General features: G+C 43.9%; 3 protein-coding genes and 1 long non-coding RNA gene across 7 annotated transcripts; 2 read left to right on the top strand and 2 right to left on the bottom strand.

Annotated features, from left to right (window-relative positions):
* Positions 1 to 281: 281 nt before the first annotated feature.
* LOC136354863 (uncharacterized) lies at positions 282 to 2697 on the top strand. 2 transcript variants are annotated; one of them, XR_010738731.1, is made up of 4 exons: positions 282 to 1029; positions 1547 to 1988; positions 2082 to 2236; positions 2330 to 2697. It is a non-coding gene; the product is annotated as an uncharacterized lncRNA (long non-coding RNA). The 2 variants fall into 2 exon arrangements; XR_010738730.1 differs by having other exon boundaries at positions 1547 to 2236.
* Positions 2698 to 6190: 3493 nt separating this feature from the next.
* LOC4352184 (11-beta-hydroxysteroid dehydrogenase A) lies at positions 6191 to 8690 on the bottom strand. The gene is made up of 6 exons (XM_015763404.3): positions 8372 to 8690; positions 7784 to 7976; positions 7607 to 7692; positions 7376 to 7507; positions 7128 to 7292; positions 6191 to 6672 (listed from the first exon to the last, which is right to left on the bottom strand). Exons 1-6 carry the CDS (start codon positions 8555 to 8557, stop codon positions 6385 to 6387), a joined length of 1050 nt encoding a protein of 349 aa, XP_015618890.1. The 5' UTR covers positions 8558 to 8690; the 3' UTR covers positions 6191 to 6384.
* Positions 8691 to 13972: 5282 nt separating this feature from the next.
* On the bottom strand, positions 13973 to 15507 carry LOC9267625 (uncharacterized). Its single transcript, XM_015764191.1, has one exon. The coding sequence runs from the start codon at positions 15447 to 15449 to the stop codon at positions 14058 to 14060; it is 1392 nt and encodes a 463-aa protein (XP_015619677.1). The 5' UTR covers positions 15450 to 15507; the 3' UTR covers positions 13973 to 14057.
* Positions 15508 to 16825: 1318 nt separating this feature from the next.
* Positions 16826 to 20369, top strand: LOC107279566 (uncharacterized). Of its 3 annotated transcripts, XM_015763130.3 has the most exons (4): positions 16826 to 17280; positions 17421 to 17930; positions 18018 to 18243; positions 18333 to 18956. In XM_015763130.3, exons 2-4 carry the CDS (start codon positions 17421 to 17423, stop codon positions 18773 to 18775), a joined length of 1179 nt encoding a protein of 392 aa, XP_015618616.2. In that variant the 5' UTR covers positions 16826 to 17280; the 3' UTR covers positions 18776 to 18956. The 3 variants fall into 3 exon arrangements, with proteins under 3 accessions (XP_015618616.2, XP_015618618.1, XP_015618617.1); XM_015763132.3 differs by lacking the exons at positions 17421 to 17930; positions 18018 to 18243; positions 18333 to 18956 and adding exons at positions 19208 to 19544; positions 19623 to 20369 and having other exon boundaries at positions 16828 to 17280; XM_015763131.3 differs by lacking the exons at positions 17421 to 17930; positions 18018 to 18243; positions 18333 to 18956 and adding exons at positions 19205 to 19544; positions 19623 to 20369 and having other exon boundaries at positions 16828 to 17280.
* Positions 20370 to 20975: the final 606 nt, after the last annotated feature.

Raw genomic sequence — 20975 nt, 5'->3', positions numbered from 1 at the left:
TGGCACTTAACTGCCGGCAATAAAATAAAGTTAGTGGCAAACTATTTGCCGAGAATATATCAAGTGCCGGAAATAATTTTGGACATCATATCATTTGCCGGCAATTAAAAAATAGGATAGCAAATTAAGTGCCGGTGATAAACTAGTATAACATGTCAATTGATCTGCCATAGATAATTTAAGATAACACATAATCTGCCGGGAATTTTGTTACGGGAAAACAAATTTTGAGTAAATTTTTAGCGGCTAAAAATATTGGTGGGCCCAGCAAAGCGCCAAGTGCTGGAGGTGTTGTTCCCGCACAAAAATTCATCGTGATTCCCCATCTGTGCGCCTCCTCTTCCTGCGCCGCCGTCCTCCTCCTGCTGACGCCTCCCCTCCACCGCCGGAGCCCCACCCCGACGCCTCCCCTCCTCCGGCGAGCCCGACCCCGACGCCTCCCACAGATCCGCGCATGCTCCATCTGCGCCGACTCCACGCCTCGCCATCCTCCTCTACTTCTCCTTCGATTCCGCCGGCCGGCTTCCGCTGTCGGCTCCTCTTCCGCCCAACGCCTTCCCATCGCTGCAGTTGACTCCACCCTCTTCCCCACCTCCTCCGCCGCCTCCCCATCGCCTCCGACTCGACCCACACGCCGCCGTCGACTCCGCCCGCCGGCTTCCGCTGTCGCTGCCCAACGCCTCCCCATCGCCGCCGCAGGCCCGCAGCCGCACTCTCTCCCCGACGAGCTCCACTCCTCTACGCGGCCACCGATTCCTCCTCCTGCGCCCCTCGCCTCCGCACCAAAGCCTCGACTCCATCCGTTCCACCTCCGAAACCCTCGACTCCATGCGCCGGCGTCCACTCCTCGTCCTCCTCCTCTACTTCTCCGTTGCTACCGCCTCCACCGTCCTCCTCCGATGCTGCCTACCCGCATCCGCCTCGTCTTCTTCCTCCTCAGATGCTTTTCTGCCCTTTTCCTTCTTCACCAGTTCACCACCACCCTCTGCATTGAGATCAAGGAATGACCACGGATATCCACTTGTTCAGGTAAAAAATCTCCCTGTTATACCAGATCCATGATTTGTTTGGTCTGAAATGAGTGAATGTATGCATGTATGTATGGATTGTTTCATGTGTTAAATTATAAGTGAATGAATGGACAAAATAAACAAGGAGAAAATAGCGAACGAGAGATTATCTACCTGCTTGGCTGTGACAGTTAGATCCTATGCATTGTCAGTCTGTCACTTTTCTTCCTAGTAGTACCATGATACACTTATTATTATCGTCCTGCTCACAAAAAATTGCAGAGTTCATCATCAGGGATAGATAATTAGAGGCTTTGGATATATAGCATTGCAATGTCAATGTTGCATATGCAGCAGTGTGCAAACCAACTTTTTTTATGTGGAGGAATCTTGTCTCTGAGCCTGTTTGGTCAGTTATATTGTTGAGCTAGACATGTGTGAGAAACAGTATATGTTGAGCCTGTTTGGTCAAATATTTATTTTAAGTGACATTATAATCTATTTCCAAGTTTGAACTATTTGGCTCTATGGTGCAGTTTAGTCGTCCACTACCGATTTTGCTGCAATCAACCTAGATATCATCCAAGGTGTACGTTGCTGAGCATCTACCGAACAGAAGTCCCGAACAACAAATGTACAACCGTTAGTATCCTCCTGCTTGCCATGAGTACTGTGCTAAAAGGCTGAAATGTTATATCCTCATGTTATATTTTTCTTGTGCAATGTTTTTTATCTTTTTCCCATGGGCACACTGGTGAGTACTTGTACTTCACGCACAAAAAACACCACTGAAACAAACTAATTTTAAGTGGCCTCTGAAATTTGATTGTCAATATCAGCTTTGGATAGGAGATGGATGGACCTTCCTAGGCACAATTTAACCTGACAATGAAATTGAATATGTAGACCAATGTCCTGATTTAGGTGGCGGCACAAACATTACTATTGATCCAACATATGTTTCTCCTGTTAGATCAGGTATAAATGGAATAATTGTTAATGCAAATGAAAAGAGAAAGCCATTTCACCCTCTTCTCAGACGCAATCTTTTACTTTTCTGTTGTTTTACAGAATTGCTAGATTTTTGTTAGAACTGCTATTAGAAAAATTGAGTCACTTGGTGAGGAAGTGGAAAAGTTGACTGAATTACTTGCTAATTCTCGAGATGGACAACAAGTCAATGTAAATCCCTTAGTCATGTCAACTTCTTCAACAACTTAAATGAGGTAAATAATGCGATGAATACAGTTCTATTCTAGATGATCAGTGCCTGTTTCCGTTTCATTACTTTTGGCCAACAATTTGTATTGGTTGAACAGGAGAGTACAAATGGCTAGCTTTTTGTTAGAGCTACTGATGCTATCCTGGACATGAAGAGTTGCATGTTGAAGGTGGTCGCTTGTTGGTTGAATTATTTCATCTACACATCGGTGGACCATCATCATACAAGAGTCTTGGGAATTTTTGCTAATTAAATAGACTTGTTTTGTATGAATGCTAAGAAAATGTACTCGTATATATGTACACTGAAGCAAGTGTTTGCACACTCTGCTGTGTTGGATATAACTACTTTTGATCTTGTGGAATCTTAAAGTCAGTATGTTTTTTTGATGCAACTTAAAGTCAGTATGTTAAACCTGAGTTGTTGAATGCACATTGAAAGCCTATGGGGTATTGAATTGCTGAATGTGTGTTGAATGCCTATGGAGTTTGTACTGATTTTGTGGGCTGATTTGGTACCGATCTGAATTTGTGTATATTGGACCCATTCGTACTGATTTGGTCCATGATTGAAACAACCAAGTGCCAGTAAAACTACTAACTGTCAGGCTATATGCCAGGGATGCTCTAAGCATCAAGGGCAGTTAATTGCCACGGATACAACTATCTGCCGGGAATACTCTAGTGATTCTAGGGCAGTTAATTGCCAGGAAAAAATTATCTGCCGGGAATTCTCTTTTGCTACAGGACTTTATAGGGCAGTTTTTAAGTGCCGGGAATAGTTTTCCCGGCAGATGAATTGCCATTCAATGCACTTATCTAGGGCAGTTGCAATGAAGGGAATACTAGGTCATGGTGTAGTGTTTAGGCTGCCTACCTCGGGAATAAATAGAGAGAGAAAGGATGTAGCCTCCCGGTATCATTTTTGAGAGAGTGGAGTTTAGAGAAAAGTTAGGCTTTCGAGTTTAGTCGAGATTTTTGTGAGGAGTACTGTTGTCGCACTTTGTAAGCACCGAGAGAAGTAATAAAATTCCAATCTACTTAGGGACATCTTCCATTTGTGTTTCTCCGGGTTTCGGTGGTCACACCAGTGAGTGCATGAATTGCACCATTGCAGTTAGACTGGCGGCGGCGACAGTAGGAGGAGGAGACGCTAGCAGTTGGACTGGGTGATCTATACCGATCAGACTGACGGCAGAGGCGCGATCAGACTAGCAGATCAACTCCGATTAGATCGACCACCATCGAATTAGAGGGTAACTTTTAATTCCACTAAAAGTTACGGTTTTCGGGTAACACAACCATTCACCCCCTGGTTGGCTTAGTTATTGCTATTCGATCCTACAAACAGCACATCTTCGATCGAAAGGTGTAAAATGAGAGTTTTATTGCCCTTGATATTTGCACTCATTCAACAATTTTACAGTAATAACTACTAATATTTGTTGGACCGAATAGAAATAACCAAGCAAATCAGTGAAGGATGAAGGGTAGATTACGTCTACAAAAGTTAAATAACGAAACTTTGATGATCATAATGCTAATGATCGATGAAATTATTTTCAAAAGGAGGAGAAAAGATACAAAATGTGCATATCTTAAGTTGTGGGGACATTTCTTTCTTTTCAAAAGTGAGACAAATTTCCTTTTGAAATTTTGAGCACTTGATGCTTTTTACCACTTCTTTGTTTTTATTTTTCCAAACACCAAAACAACATTTTTGATAAGTTTGCTAATATGTTTATTAAGGGGAAATTGTAAAATGAAAGTATGTTTGATCGATAGGCATGCGAGATAATTACTTTTGATATTTGGATATTATTTGGCAAAGTGGTTTGTAGATATGTGTGTTTTTTCAGATGATGGACAGGATTTTGTTGACTGTTTGGTCCGGTCATGATCAGGCCAGCATGTGTTGCGCAGTCGGACTAGCTAGCCCGACGGTCTGACCTAGCGGCTCTGTGTCAGTTTTGGTTTCAAGTTGCTTATTTGGATACTCTTGATTAATTCATGTTTATGACTTATAGATGGATACTATATGTATGTAATACTACTGTATGCTAATTTTGAGTCAAGTTGCAGAGATATGGTTTCGTTGTTTATTCATTTGTAGGTGAGTCTATGCGTTGGGACAGCGTTGCTGGTGATAGATAGGGATTCAACTTGGAAGAAGATGACAACTGGACGATTAGCATATTATGCGGGATGCTTCGGCTAATGATCAATGCATATGATTGGTGAAAATTCCTTATGGCATATATACGATGGAGATATTGTGTAGATGCAAAGTCAAATTTGGAAAAAGTCCAAATTCGATATGATTAAAGTTTGTCAAGTTTATTTCTTGTAAGAGATTGTTTCCTAGGGGTTGGGACTTCTTGTGCAAGTTCGAGTTGTGTATTTAGGCTGTCTACCTTGGGTATATATTGAAAGAGGGAGGATGAGGTCTTCCGGTATCGATTGTGTGAGACTTGAGTTTATAGAAAAGTTAAGGTTTTGAGTTTAGTCGAGGTTTTCGAGAGGAGTGCTATTGTGGAACTTTCTAAACACGAATAGAGGTAATAAAGTTTCATTATATTTTAATAAATCATCGATTTGTGTTTGCTCGAGTTCGACGATCACATCGGTCAGTGCACGACGGTCAGATCAGTGGCGGCGACGACATGAGGAGGCAACGCGACTCGATCAGATCGGTTGCACAGACGTGGTCAGACCGGCAAAAGACTTGTGGTGAGACCGAGCTTCATCGATTTGAGAATAACTTTTAGTTTCGCTAAAAATTTTGGTTTTTGGGTACTTCGACCATTCATCCCCTTGGTTAGTTTAGTTTCTGCTGCGCAATCCTACACTATTAGTAGTCACCAATGATTAAATAAGGGAACGCCAAACAAGAATCTCGTATTATCATGTTTTAATTATTTCATATTTAGAAAAATGAATTTAAGTAACTTGTTTATAAAAATTTCGCTCAAAATACATGGTTTAGTAGATTAAAAGGGGAACGACTCTCGGTCGGGCGCCCGATCGGGAGTGGTAAAATCGAGCACTGACGTCATTCTATTTACGTGCAAAATTACTTTAAACTGATTTTTCTCTTAAATTACTTATCCAAATCATAATTCGATTGCACCATTAAATTCGTTGTAATTAAATCTTCAAAACAAGACCACATATGGATATATTCCGACGAAAAAAAATTTAGCTTATTATTGAATTATTTTTAAATGTTGCACGATGTTCCACCAGGTATGTCGGAATTGTTTCACTAAGTAGATCGAAAATGTTTCACTCATTTAAATCGGGTGTTGTTTCACCTTATATAAAAATAATGTTTCAGCAAATAGCGAAAGAATGTTTCAGTTCACTGTAACATTAGATCTATACATAGTGAAACATTGTGAGTACACTAGGTTTTTTAGTGAAATAAAAAAATAAACTAAATTTCCTTAATAGGGGGTTTCCAAAATATGTGGGTTTTTTTTGTTGCAATGGAATGTTTCGTTCACTGTAACATTAAATCTATACATAGTGAAACATTATGACCACACTAAGTGAAATATTTTTGCTGGAAAAAAAAACCAAATACCCTTAACAGAGTTTCTAAAATATGTATTGTGGTTAATTTGTTGCATGTGGGGACAAGCACTGTGATGGGTCCAGCGGCATGCAGGGGCAGGGGCGGGGGAGCGGCCGATTTTTGCTCCCCCGCCTGGTCGACCGATTCGTATCATTATCCGATTAAAAGGTGCCCTAACGAAAACCAATGAAAAATCTGTCTTAACTTAAAAAGGAACGGGACCTTAAATAGGTTATTTTTTTTAATAAACTCATCCTTACCACAGTTACTCTTAGTTTTATAGCCTTAGGAACACAGCTCCCAGTTTCTTTTCCTTCTGAATCACACATATCTACCACTCCAGAGCAACTCGTTTTTAGTGGTAAATAGGATGCATAATTCATACCAGTTAAGAACACAGCACTATTAGAACACAACTTATTCATACACAGAATAGTAGCACATACATATTTTTCCATGATCATAGCCACAGTTCATACTAAGATTTTATCTATTTGGCCCATTTCATGGAAGGTTCAGACCTGCAGAGTTCTTCAGAGGAATATACTGAAGTTCATGCTCAGAAGAACTGGGCATTCACTCATCCTTGATGTCATCAGAGCGCAGCGACGTTGGATACAAGAGCTTCTTTCCACCAGCCTCAGCCATCTTCTTGCTCGGCGCATCAGCTTGGCTACCACCATGGCGGTGCATGTACAGGAGGCGGTAGCAGAACTCGACGACCTCCGGTGCGAATACCCTCCACAGGTACATTGTGCTGAACCATGGTGGCACGGTGAGACAACGCTTCCCTTGCCGAACCGCTTGTACCATGGCTTTTGCGCAATTCTTCGCGTACTCCACGGGAAATAAACCAATTTGAGCCTGAAAATATATATATATTGTAAAATATTTCATTCCAGCTGAACTAAGGGTGTGTTTGAGGAGAAGGGGATTGGGGAGATTGGAAAGATACGCAAAACGAGGTGAGCCATTAGCACATGATTAATTGAATATTAACTATTTTAAACTTCAAAAATGGATTAATATGATTTTTTAAAGCAACTTTCCTATAGAATTTTTTTGTAAAAAACGCACCGTTTAGCAGTTTGGTAAGCGTGCGCACGGAAAACGAGATGCTTTTCTCTCTCAATCCCCCAGATTGCCCAGGAACGAATGAAGCCTAAGTTTAGATTTCTTTGTATGCCCCCTTATAGTCTAGAACTTTGTATGAAAAAATGTTCAAAGCAGTGGTACTGAAGTCTGAATCTTATGTTGTGATCAAGGAGCCTAGTGTGATTTCAGAAGGACTTGTGAAATTGACAAGTGGGTGTTCTTACATCTCGCATTTCTTGATCGACCTCCATTTCACCATGATCCTTGAGAAATTTCCCTTTTGACATCTCAGACTCGATCCACCCAGGTGTTACAATTGTGATTCCAACTTGGCTACCAAGCTCTGTCCGCAGCGTCTCGTAGAAGTTTATCAGTGCAGCATTGGCAGCCTAAGCAGAGGAGCAAAAGACAAACATCAGTCTCAATACTGTCACATATGCATTTTCACTAAGACTGCAGGACATTAATTTACATTGTAGAAGGTCATTCTTGGAACAGGATTCCATCCGGTTGCCGACGCAGTAACAACGATTCTTCCTCGGCTCCTTTTCAGATGAGGGAGAGCTTCAAAAGTTGACTGAACTGAACCCCAGAAGTTCACATCCTGAAAATGAAGTAGTTCATACCAGTGGTTAATTTACGGATCTTGAATAAACTACACACTGAACTGATAAGAACTCATCAAGAATTATGTTGCTCTTACAAATTGAGAGCTGTAGTTAGTAACATCTGGAATCTCCTGAAACGCGCCAACACTTGCGATGCCAGCGTTGCACACAAGATGGTCCACTGAAAAACAAGTGTAAAGCTCAATGAAGTACTGAAATGATACTTTTGCTGAAGAAATTTACTGAACAAATCAGTGATATTGGAGACTTGCATCGCCCGTAGTGATCGATTGCGGTCTGAACAAATCTTTTGCAGTCTTCAGGATTCGCAACGTCGCCCGGAAGAATGATCACATCAGGTGCTCCAAGCTCGAACGCTTGATCGGCAACTTTACGCAGGCTCCATTCTCTTCTTGCAACAAGGACCAATGATGCCCGGTTCAGAGCATAGTTGTATGCTAATTGCTGCAAAAATCATCACGTGACATACGCAAATAAATCTTCATCTCGGCATACAGAAATAAACAGAGAATTACAACAACCTAAAGTTGAACTATGCACAAACATATGGTGGTACTATATATCCTTCGAACTTTTACAAATTGTACGCAACGCGCCTAATTTGGGATCTTCAAAGTAACAACATGCTCAAACTATTTTACTCTGAAACTGTCAGACAGTTATCATAGTTTTGGAAAAAAATAATAGAACAAAGATGCGATACTACAAAGCAGGCACACGAACACAATGGCAAAACATGACCAAACACACAAAAATCAGAGCAATTAATTCAAAGAAAAACAGTCAGCCTGCAAAAAGCTGATACACAGAGCAGAGCCCGTGGCCGTCAGTCGCCTCACCTCGCCGATGCCGGAGGAGGCGCCGGTGATGAGGACGACCTTGCGGGCGAGGTCGTCGGGGAAGAGGTAGGAGAGGAAGGAGTGGACGGTCTTGAAGAGGTAGTAGGGCGGGTAGAAGAGCAGCAGGCTGGCCACCATGGCCGGCGTCGCCACCCAGTTGAGCACGCCGTTCACCAAATCCACCATCGTCGCCTTCTTCCTTCCTTCCTTCCTTCCTCCTCGGCAACCTCGACCGATCTTCTCTTCGATCGTTTTCAGCTTCAGACACGTATCAGAGCAGAGCAGGGTCGCAAGAACACAAGTTTGGCAGAGAGAGAGCAAAGATTTGCATTGCCGCTCTAGTATTTTGCATGGATAGGAGGTTGCTCGGCTTGGGGACACGTAGGGGTGGTGCGTGCTGAGACGTGGAGGGCAGCGGGAGCGCTTTGGTTGGCTTGCTCCACGCATGAAGCCGGCTTAATTTGTCCTCATCCTTTGCATCTGAGGCCCTGTATAGATTCCACCTAAAATTTTTCGCCATATCACATCGAACGTTTAAATACCTATATAAAATATTAAATATAGATTTAAAAAATAACTAATTATATAGGTTTAGACTAATTTGCGAGACGAATCTTTTAAAGTCTAATTGCTCCATGATTTTAATGTGACACGCTAAAACTTTACACTATGATCTAAACACCCCCTGAACTTGTAAATTACAACCTCCGTCCCAAAATATAGCAACCTAGGAGGGAATGTGACCCTTCTAAGTTGATGTATGTGGACTGTCATTCCTTCCTAGGTTGCTATATTTTGGGACGGAGGGAGTAGGCGTAAGCGAAGAGAGAGAACGTATATGTTGGCAGATCTCACACTCACGGCTTGTTTGGCAACTTGAGGGAAGAGGATTGGGAGTTTACACGAGGGAATTGACGGTGAGATTAAGATGGGAATTTGATTTTTCATCCCAGTCTCTTGTTTGGTAGAGGTGATAGAAATTGATAGGGAGTTTAGTTGGAGATTAGATCATTAAAGAAAACGGATGGCTGAGATTTGTTTACGCGAAGTAAAGGAGGAATTCCCTCCCAATTACCTGCCCCTACCCAGATATTGAAAAGGAGGGAGTTCATTCCTCAATTCCCCATCCTCATCCCACCAAAATTCCTATGTCCCCCATCTAAACAAAACAGTTAATAGCCACATCCCTCTAGACTCTAAATCCCTCCTAAAAACTCCGTCCAACAAACAGACCGTCAGCTCACTTATTACTGACTACCTTCGCCGGTTGGGCCCTCTGCACAGGGCCGGCTCATCTACCTGGGCCGATTTGCTGTCTCGACCGGTCATGCAATGGGTCCAATAACATTTCAGCGTACAAAATGTAAAAGGGTGAGCTTAATTTCTATATATTTTTAGTCAAAAGTGTTTAAGGATTATAAGAAGTATTTTTGAAAAAAAAAACTCATGGGCCTTAACCCATTATCATCCCTAGCCATACCCTGCCCCAGCAGTCGCATGGGCTGCTTGGCAGGAGGGCTGCTTGCTAGTGCATATGCGCTGTGACAGCAAGTAGTGCAGCCCACATGAAACCATTACTGACGTGCACAACTGCATCACGACAGCGCGTCACCCCTGACACTAAGCATCACGTTTGATTTGAGAGTTTTTTTTCGATGCGTCTCTATCGTGGTGAAACCTTTCAACTCCGATTACAGAACTTTCGATTCAATTCTGCAACTTTGAATTTAGAAATCTCAAAACATCAAACCAAAAGTTACAAAAAAAAAATTGGATTCATAATCTAAAACTTTGTACTCATGTTCTGAAATTTTCAATTCGAATTGTAAAACTTTGAATCCAAAATATAAGACTTTTAACTGATAGACTAAAACTTTCTACGTATACACTAAAAATTTCAACTTGAATCACACAACTTTCGATTCAAAATCTAAAACTTTCTGCTAAGAATTCCGAAACTTCATACCAAAATCCCTAAACTTCCATATCATAGTATCCAAAAACTTTAACTCAAAAATTCAAAACTTCCCACACAAATAGGTACAAGTTTTCTAGATTTGAATTTGTCAATAAGAAGCCGATAACTCACCGATGTCTCACTAGGGCGGAGGAAGAGCAGCAGTTGGAGCAGCATTCGACAGAGGTGGAGGAAAAGATGATCCCAACCTCGCTGGGTTCTTGTCGAAGGAGAAGGAAGAAGCATCGTCAGCTAGAGAAACGGATAAAAGTGAGAGGATGTTAATGGGCCTTATGGGTCTAGTGTTCGCTACTTTGCTAACTAGCACGTGTGCGCGAATTTGCATTCCAAGCCTCGGCGCACCTCTTCGACTCTCGCGTGCGTACAAATGTACAAATGCTGAGTTTGTGAACACGAACTATTTGGTGATTAGCAACTTAGCCTTGCATGAGTTCAGTTACGTACGGCTCCAAATTCCCATGACATGGCAAACGAAAACAAATGCCATATCAATGTATCTCGCACAATAACTTACTTTTCTTACTACGGATTGAAGTCTGATTATTTTGACTTATAGCAGTTGCATTGATTTTCTTTAATGAGGTTATTAATAAATTACGTTCTTTTTTTAGATAATGGAAATGGATTACATCTTCTAACTTCTGTCATAAGACAAACAACCATACGTTTAATAGTAATAAAAAGGTAAGATAAAAGTAAATCAAAATGAGAAATAAGGTGATGGGACAAATCCCCAACTCCCCTAAAATTACGGTCTACTAGCAGAATTTGATGTGGATACCATGCGTTATCTTTAACTACTTTAAATTTAAAATCAAAGCCATCTTCATTCCTCCCTTCAACAAAAAAAAAAAACCGCTAGCTCCATCAAAAACCACCCATCTTTAATTAAAAAAAACAACTCCAAAATAGAAAAAGAAATCCTACCCATTATAAATCGGCATAAAAAGAAAGTAAGTTATATTTGCAATAATATCAAAAGATATGGCAAATTGGCCCACTAAGAACCTATTTGATATGGCTCTAGCTCTAGCTCTTTCTCTTCTGGAGTTAGAGCTCAACCAACACTACTACAGAAACCAACACTACTACAGAAACATAAATAGATATATACCGGTTGAGAATCCCACATAAACTGGCACCATGCATGAGGCACACATGAGGAGGAATCAAAGGTGCCGGTTTAAGAACCGTCACCTTTGAGGTTTCACTAATCCGATGCCTTGCGCCAAGAACTGAATCCCAGAAACAACAGTATGAGATTTCAACAATATAAAAAACATCCCGAACAAGCCACAACCGAATCTTAAAATCAACCATACCCCCACCCCAGGGAAGAAATCAAGAACTCAGGAGGGGAGAAGGCACAGTGCCAGTGGTGTCGGCGTGGGAAGCTAATGGAGAGGTTGTGTAGCCATCGCTCGCGAATGAGGATGCCCGCCGCCGTTGGATCCACCCAAAGGAGGGCATCCGCCACCGCTGGATCCGCACGCGAGTCAATGCTGCCAAGAGAGAATCAGTCGAGAGGGAGGGCCAGGGAAGGAGAAGGGTCGAGGGCGCCCGCCGTCATCATTGGATCCACGTGCGCGAGCCTTCATCACCACCGTGTCTGCACGCGTGGACCCTCAGCCGCGCGTCACTAAGGGTCGAGTCCACCGTAAAAGGAAGTGCAGCTGGCAGGAGTGCTCTCATAAAATGAACCATAAAGGTGGATGTGGGTTTAGGCTGTTCCACAACTTTACTCCAGACCCAACTCTTGAAGTTAAATTTAGGAGTTAGAACCCTACCGAACGGGCCCTAAGCTTAATATGTTGGCCCATCAAATATCATAAGGCTAATGAAAATGGTTAGACCAAAACCATGATAAAGTATATCAGTAACATAGCCAACATTGTCCTCTATGTCTACGCAAGAGCCACGTTTTTATCTTGCCTCCCACCCATCACGTGCACGAAATACTAGATTTCAGGTGAATCACCTTCAACCTAGCACCCCGCTTTGGAGGCAGTCAAGAGAGAGGCAGGATAGGCAGCTTCCCAACGATGACGGCGTCATTTCCAGCGATGGCAAGCTCCTCCTCTTCTCTAGTGACAGTGACACATCCAGCTCCAATAGAGAACATACGGATTGAGGCTTGGGGTTTAGATCAGGGTAGGAGGTGGTACTTGGTACAAGAGAAGAAGGAGGTTTTTCTGGCACATAGAGGAATGACCATTGGTGGCGGTGTGAACGAGGCAGCGCAGCATTGTAGCTGTGGGACGGGAAGCTGGCGATGGGCAAGGTTAGGGGCAACAATAATGGTTAAAGATACAGTGGTGGTGGAAGCAGATGGCACAAGCTGCCAGAGATGAGGAAGGACCAGCGGGGATAGGAGCTTGATGTTGCCGGACTTGAAGAAGAAAAATGTTGTAGGACGGAGGAAGATAGAGGAGTACAGGCTTATGTAGGTGTTGTGTGAGTAATGGGAGGAGGGAAGAATATATAATGTTGATTACTGTAGCACATAAGTCTTGAGCAATCTAAGCCATCCAAACTTCCCTGATCTTTCTTATTTTTAATTTTAGGAACTAACAATTAGACAGCCCCATCGCATGCACATGATCGACCACTCCATGTCCCTGAAAAACGGCCCAAAACCCTTGTCCTTCATCGGGAAAACAATACAATTGATAACAATAGTGCACATACTATAATGTATCTGTTGACATAAAATTCTACCTTCTATCTTTCGAATAATGGACCGTTAGATATACTTTAAGATTCATGTAGAACCCTCTTTACCTAGGGTAAAAGCGGTTCTGCATGAATCTTAAAGTATATCTAACGTTCCTCTCGCGCATTCCGCCCTTCCGCCCGCCTCGACGTCTAACCAGAAGGTGTCAACGAAGCCAGCGAGCCCCCTACCCCCTGGCCGGCCCTTGCTCCCCTCCCCCCTCATAGACGCACCGCCGTCTTCCCTGTCTCTGACAACAGGGCACCACCACTAACCACCTCCTCCTAACAGCCCTTCTGCTTTGCCCCCGCCGCCTACAACAGCCCACCGCCAGCTTCCGATCCTACAGCTTTGGCGTTGTCGTCGCCGTCTCTCCGCCCATCCGATTCGCTGCCCACTGCTGCGCTGCCACCTTCCATGGCCATCCCTCTAAAGCTAGAGAACTCTCCCGTCTTCTCCCTCCCCCACCCCACCCCTCCCATCCTCACCTTAATTATCCTGCGACCCTAACCCGTAGGGTCCTCTGCTGGAGTCTAGGGTCTCGCCGGCGTCAAAGAAGAATAGGAGGTCGCTGAAATTGGAGAAGGCTTGGAGCACGAATCTCGAAGTTCATCCAGTGGCCCAAAATCTGTAAGATTGGAAGATAGATTTTCTATTGACAAAAGGATAGCAATTCCGTACTACTTCCTTCGTTTCTAAATATTTAACACCGTTGACTTTGTAGCACATGTTTGACCGTTCGTTTTATTAAAAACTTTTGTGAAATATGTACAACTATATGTTTACGTGTAAATATATTTAACAATAAATCAAATGATAGGAAAATAATTAATAATTACTTAAATTTTTTAATATAAGCCGAACGGTCAAACATATTTAAAAATGTCAACGGCGCCAAATATTTAGAAACGGAGGGAGTATAATTGAGCACACGCATGTTAATTTGGTGTTGCTTGCGAGTTGCGACTTCCGGTAATCCCACGTTTCTCACAAAATCATGGAGATATCGAAGGAACCCAACTGGAAACACCAATCTCGTACGGCAGGAACACACCGTTAGGCCCATCACGGAACTCGCTGAAGTCCTCGCCGAGCGCACGGACCGCCATCGTCCGCCGGTCCAGCAAGCAGAGCGTCCCCCTGAGCCGGAGCACCACGGCGCCGCTCGCCTCGCCGGACCACACGAACACCTCGTCCGACTCCGGCACCGGCAGCGGCGGGGAGCATGGACTCCGGTGCACTCCCGTCGTCGTCAAGTCGACGACCCTCGTGCACGACACCGACAAGAGACGCGGGGCCGACCTGGCGCTGGCGCCGCAGCCGCCGCCGAAGTTCATCGCCCAGATCTCCACCTGCGTCCTCCGGCCGACGAGCAGCGCCAACGACTTCCTGTCGCCGCCGCCGCACGACGACGGCGGCACCAGCAGGAGCTGCCCCGGCGAGACGTCTGCCTCGCCCGTGCACGACGATAGCAGCCGGAGTTCGGTCGGCAACCGCGTGATCGTCGCCGGAGATGTTGCACTCCCGATCTCGGTTTCGCCGGAGACGTCGACGCAGAGGATGAAGTAGTCGTAGGGCAACTGGCGGCGCTGGTATTGGAGGTCGAAGACAAGCGATGGGTGGCCGCCGAGGAAGTAGGCGACGCCGTCGACGACGGCGGGCGTGCGGATCAGCAAGGCGCGCGGGCTGCCGTACTCGCCGCCGCCGGCGATCTCGACAGGGATCGCGGTGGTTGGGCCCCACGAGCCAGCGTCCGGGGATAAGGCCTCCATCTCTACGTGAATCCGCCGCCGCTCGCGCCCCGTCCCGGTCAGGTGAAGGCTCACGGAGAGAAGCCGGTACGGGTGGAGCTCGGAGGTGACTCCGGCGTCGTCGCCGGTGAGCAGGAGGTAGGACCCGGACGACCACGGCCTCGGCATGTCGATGCAGCGCACGTAGCCCGTCATAGGGTTGCACACTTTGCCGGAGGAGTCGCCGGTCCGGAGGACGACGAAGCCACCGCGCGCCGCCACGGGTTCGATGCGCCAATGGATAGAACCATACACGTGGTCGGAGCTGGACACGAAGGACCGTATCTGATCGGCGCCACCGCCGCCGCCGACGATGGCATGGCCAGCCGCGACGAAACGTAGCGGCTGGTAGTCGGGGTCGGGGGAGGGGCGGCGAGGCTGGAGGAAGAAGCCGCGGAGGAGGCCAGGGACGAAGCCGTCGGCGTTGCGGAGGCGGAGGTTGCGGGAGAAGCCGGCGGCGCCGCAGATGACGCGGCGGAGGTGCCTGCACGCGGCGGCGCAGCGGAGGAGCGTGATGGGGTCGGAGCGCTCGGCGATCTCCACGACCATGTCGAGCGGCAGAGCCGGCGATGACAACGAGGACGGCGGCTCCTCCATCTCGATCTGATGATCTCTGTCTATCGGCGGATGCACGTAAGATGAATAGTACTCTATGATATGTAGTAACGGGCCGGTGTAACTTTATTCATATCATATGTAACGCTGGCTAAAGAAAAAAAAACACAGACATCAGAGACCGAATCAAATAAGAAAATAAGAGCTAGATTTAAATATACCGTGATCGGTTGTAAGAAACTAAGAATTCTATTTGGATTGCCCCCGAGCCCCACCAGCTGCAAATAAAAAGGTGAAAAGGCGTCGAGAAGAGGTGACGAACCAGTAGCAAAACCAGACATCGGCTTCAATTGCTTCATCTCAGGTCAGAGAATTAATTTTCGTAATTTAATGTGATTGTTTATAGGCTAAAGCAATATGGTCTTGAATTAGAACTTCAATATTGTGGTATCATAGCTTAACTTTAGCCTACTCAATTACTTATTCACATCATCCTAGTGATTAGAAGCAGTCGGAGCCATCTTGATTCGACATGAACAATTTTGAATTAAATAAGTTTAATATAATCTAGTTTAATCTAATCTATTTAGATTCTTATCTTTACTGCTTAGTGAAGATTTTCTCTTGTTCAAGTTCAATTTAAGTTAATAAGATTGAGTTTGAGTTCATTATGCACTTCTATGTTTAGACTTATTTTAAGTTTCAAGTTTTACGTCCAATTAACCTTCACTTAGCAGTGGAATTAAGAAATTGAAGGGAAGGAAATAATGAGATCAATCGGTTTCAATTTTGCCGAAATCCCCAAATTGAATAGAACCCTGAGCTGCAAAATCCAAATCAAATCCAAATCTATATCTATATTTATATCTATATCTATATACCTATATATATACCTAATTAAAAAATATGTAATGATTCCAGTATTTTTTTGTCCGTCACTTTTTTTGCGTTTTTTTCTTTTTTTTTTGGCTATTTTCGCCCTTTTTTTCTTTTTTTCCATTCCTCCTCATTTTTCCGTTTTCTTTCCTTTGAATCAAAATCTAAGCGAATCTATAAAACTCGGGATACAAACATTGACTTTTAAATAGAGATTAGATTCCATAAATTAAAGCAGAATTGAAAGGAAAAAAACATTGAGAAAAATGATGGAGTAGTAGTGGAGAATCGATTTTTCAATCAATTGGAGGACGGAACGCATTAGGCATGTGTTTGGTTGGGAGGATATCCCGGGATGGGATGGGATCATCCCATTTTTATGGCTGTTTGGTTGAGGGACTAGGAGGGATAGGATGGTTCCAAAAGAGAATATTCCTTCAATATTCGGGACAACCCCATCCGGAAAAAAGTGGCGGACGAAACGATCCCACCTCGCACCTGTGACTCGCGACACGCGCGCGGTAAGAGCAGAAGCGCTTCACCTCTCTTTTTTCCCCTTCTTCTTATCTCTTCTCTGTCTATTCCTTCCTAGGGTTTGCAAGGGTGGCGGCGGCGCGTGCTTGGCCTGGGTGAGCCGGCGCACAGGGGCAAGGCGGCGGCGGGTCGCGGCTGTGGCGGCGCGGGCGTGGGCTGCGGAGGCACGCGCGGCTGCAGCGGCGCTAGCGGGAGCTCGAGCCGGCGCGCGAGCAGGGGCTGCGGTTAGGCGGCGCGGGTCGGACTGCGGTGAGGCGGCGCGGCGCGCGGCTGCAGCAGCGCCGCGGGCGTGGGCTGCGGAGGCGCGCGCGGCTGCAGCGGCGCTCGCGTGAGCAGGGGCACGGCGACGCTCTCGGGAGCTCAAGCCGGCGCGCGAGCAGGACACGGCGGCGCTGGACCTCATCACCTTCAATTCGAAGTGTTCGTAGCCACCAACTGCAGATCGGGGTTCCCAATCTCCACGGTAAAAAGACCCTAAACCTTGGATGAGGATTTCGTTTTCAGATCTGTGCATATCTGTTTTTGTTGAAGAATGTGTGAAATCCCTTTATCAATTGCTTGACAGTAGATGTTGTCCATGTGTTTTTTTTTGTTGTATTGTAGATGGACAAGAGGACCAAGCTTTTAGTTTGTATTGCAGCTACAAATTTATTGTTGTCGATGATGGCCATGATTATTAGGTCTAGAAAAAGAAAGAGGTGTTCAAGGAGAGAAGGTATTAGATATGGCCCAATGGTTGAAAGGGATAGAAAAAGAATTGAGTACCTAGAAACGAAAATTTGGTGGAACGATACAACTTGTATCAACATGCTTAGACTTAGAAGGGCAAGTTTCTTTCGTTTTTGTAAGCTTTTTAGGGATCGTGGTTTACTTGAAGATACCATTCACATGTGTATTGAGGAACAAGTGGCTATGTTTTTGCATACAGTGGGGCATAACCTTAGAAATAGATTAGTTCGTACTAATTTTGATAGGTCTGGAGAAACAGTTAGCCGTTATTTCAACAAAGTCCTTCATGCAATCGGTGAGCTACGAGATGAACTAATCAGGCCCCCCTCATTGGACACTCCAACTAAAATAGCAGGAAACCCTAGATGGGATCCTTACTTTAAGGTCTGAGATTCATCCCTATCTAAATTTATCTTTATGTGAACATTGATATATGGTCCCTAATTTTTAATGTTGTTGAACACAAAATAGGATTGTATTGGAGCTATTGATGGCACACATATTAGAGCCTCGGTTCGTAAGAATGTGGAGTCTTCTTTTCGTGGTAGGAAGTCCCATGCCACTCAAAATGTAATGGCAGCCGTAGATTTTGATCTTCGGTTTACTTATGTCTTGGCTGGTTGGGAGGGGACAGCACATGATGCTGTAGTTTTAAGAGATGCTTTGGAACGTGAAAATGGCCTCCGTGTCCCACAAGGTAATAGATTACAAGGTAATAGTTTATCAAATTATCCATGACAAATGTTGATATTTAGGAATGTGACCAACTTGTCGATCATATAATAGGCAAATACTATCTAGTTGATGCTGGATATGGAGCCAAACAAGGATTCTTGCCTCCTTTTCGTGCTGTTCGGTACCATCTAAATGAATGGGGGAATAATCCGGTACAAAATGAGAAGGAGTTGTTCAACCTTAGACACTCATCCCTCCGTGTGACGGTTGAACGTGCATTTGGGTCACTAAAGAGGAGGTTCAAAGTGCTTGATGATGCCACTCCATTCTTCCCATTTCGAACTCAAGTAGATATTGTTGTAGCTTGTTGTATTATTCATAATTGGGTCGTAAATGACGGAATTGATGAGCTTATAGCTCCGCCTGATTGGTCAAGTGAGGACATTGATGAATCGTTAACCGGCCAAGCAAATGACCATGCATTGATGGTTCAGTTCAGGCAGGGCTTAGCTGATCAGATGTGGGCTGACCGTAATAGCCATCATGGAATGTAATATGTAGCTGGGCTACTTGTATTTCTACCTTATTTACAATATTTCATTAGTCAATGAACATTTTTATGTATTTCATTTGTATGGACAGCTTGTTGTAGTCCATTTGCTAAATTGCATTTGTATGGATAAATCTATTGTTGTATGCTGAATTATGGTTTGATGAATGCTGAGTTGGTTGACATATTGTTGAATGGTCATTTCATTGGTTGATAGTTGAATGCTGAATTTTTTTGGGTTGATTTATTGCTGAATGGTGAATTTCTGGGTTAACATATTGCTGAATGGACAATTTCTGTTTACTATATTGCTGAATGGACAATTTCTGTTTACTATATTGGTGAATGGTCAATTTCTGTTTACTATATTGCTGAATGGACACTTTCTAGGTTTACATATTGCTAAATGGATATTTTCTGGTTCATTTGACAGCAGGTAGAAAATGGACAACAATAGTGGCAAGGGAGGAAGCACCCATGCTTCATGGACCTCAGCTATGTCATCTTTCATGCTCAAACACCTTGCCAATCTTGTGGCCGGAGGCACAAGGACCTCATCTGGCTTCAAGGCAGTGCATCTCAATGCATGTGCTAGGGCTGTGAATGAAAGGTTTAACAGCACTCTCACGGGTGAGCAAATTAAGAATCATTTGAAGACATGGCAAAGAAAGTTTACAAAGATAAATAGGCTTAGGAAAGTGAGTGCCGCTGGTTGGGATGAGAAAAATATCATCATTACTCTTGATGATGAGCACTACAATGGCTATATTGAGGTAAATGTCTTGACCTAGTGCTTTATTCCATTCATTTGTTTTATTGCATTTACTTAAAAAAATTTTGTTTCACCGAAGGATCACAAGGCTGATGCTGATTATTTTAACAAACCTCTTGCACACTATGGTGAGATGCTTACAATATTTGGTAGCACCATGGCTACGGGAAAGTATGCAAAGGACTCAAATTCAGTCCTAGGAACAGAGGATGTCCAAACTGAAAATGATGAAGAGGAAAATGATGGCCCTGCCACTACTGATGATCGTGGGGAGGCATCATCTGCAAGCAAGCCAAAGAAAGCCAGAACACAAGAAATTGAAGATGATGGGCTGATTGGTGCATTCACCAGTGTTGGTGACAAGTTAGCTTCTGCTATACTAAAGGTCGCTGAGCCAGACAATAAACTGCCAGATGGTTTATTTCAAACCTTGAAAAGCCTTCCTGGGTTTGAGGAGATCCATGTATCTGTTTACTATGCTCATTTGGTTGCCAACCCTCACATTGCTAGAGCTTTTGATGGACTTCCTTTCGAAAACAAGATACATTGGGTCCACTTGTTCATTAATGAGAAGTTTTCTGGATCAATGTAGCGTTGTTAGATGAGTTGGGTAGTTCTTTTGGTATTATGTGTTGCCGGTGGGCCCATGATCATGTATGACTTTGTACTGCCAATATGTTTAAGGCCGAGAATTCTTAGGTGCAAGACTTAAATTTGCTATTATGTGTAAGACCTTAATTTGCTATTATGTGCACGACTTGAAACTTCTTATTATGTTTGGCTTGGACTCTATGTATGGGTTGAAATGGGATCAGATGTGAGCTAATTATGTGTGATTGTTTTTTGAGGGGTTGATTATGGAACTGCTAGTATTGTTCATTATTGGGTAGCTTGTCATTATTCTGTAGCTTGTCCAATATGCTGAAATGAAGTTGCTGGAGCTTATTTTCAAAAATAGTGATATGGAGGGTATTTTAATTTTTTATATAGTGTGGTCATCATGTAGAAATATTATTTTGTAGTTTGTAGACTATGAGAGGTAACCTCACCAACTAATGTGTGGAGGTAATTGTATCCAAGCATCCCATGTTCATCCCTCCATCCAAACAAAAGATAGGATCATTCCAACCCATCATATCCCTCAAACCAAACTAAAAACAGGGTTCGTTCTATCCCTTCAACCAAACAAAAAAACAGAACCATCCCATTCCAAAAAACAGGGATGGAACCAACCCATCCCATCCCATCCCCAAACCAAACACATGCTAGGAGGCTGATCTAACGTGACGGCCAAAAAAGAAAAAAGGATAGAAAAAGGACCAACGAAAAAAAAGGGTTTGAAGGGTTTGAAGGCAGTCAGCTAGCTATACGAGTTGAGCCTATAGCTCCCCTTGTGGGCTATGTCAAAGAGAGGTAGGTCAAGCACAGAAAT

Source organism: Oryza sativa, chromosome 12 (assembly GCF_034140825.1).
Source record: "Oryza sativa Japonica Group chromosome 12, ASM3414082v1".
Lineage (NCBI taxonomy): Eukaryota > Viridiplantae > Streptophyta > Magnoliopsida > Poales > Poaceae > Oryza > Oryza sativa.
Note: the sequence above shows the minus strand (reverse complement) of the source record. Positions and strands in the feature narration are given on the sequence as shown.

Bases quoted from the DNA above. Each gene is read 5' to 3' on its own strand.
- LOC107279566 (XM_015763130.3), top strand. From the start codon at position 17,421: ATGGACAAGAGGACCAAGCTTTTAGTTTGTATTGCAGCTACAAATTTA. The intron at 17,931-18,017 runs GTCTGAGATTCA...AACACAAAATAG, and splicing joins GATGGGATCCTTACTTTAAG to GATTGTATTGGAGCTATTGA. The intron at 18,244-18,332 runs GTAATAGATTAC...ATCATATAATAG, and splicing joins TGGCCTCCGTGTCCCACAAG to GCAAATACTATCTAGTTGAT.
- LOC9267625 (XM_015764191.1), bottom strand. From the start codon at position 15,449: ATGGAGGAGCCGCCGTCCTCGTTGTCATCGCCGGCTCTGCCGCTCGAC.
- LOC4352184 (XM_015763404.3), bottom strand. From the start codon at position 8,557: ATGGTGGATTTGGTGAACGGCGTGCTCAACTGGGTGGCGACGCCGGCC. The intron at 7,508-7,606 runs GTAAGAGCAACA...CTTCATTTTCAG, and splicing joins CTAACTACAGCTCTCAATTT to GATGTGAACTTCTGGGGTTC. The intron at 6,673-7,127 runs GTAAGAACACCC...ATATATTTTCAG, and splicing joins TCGATCAAGAAATGCGAGAT to GCTCAAATTGGTTTATTTCC.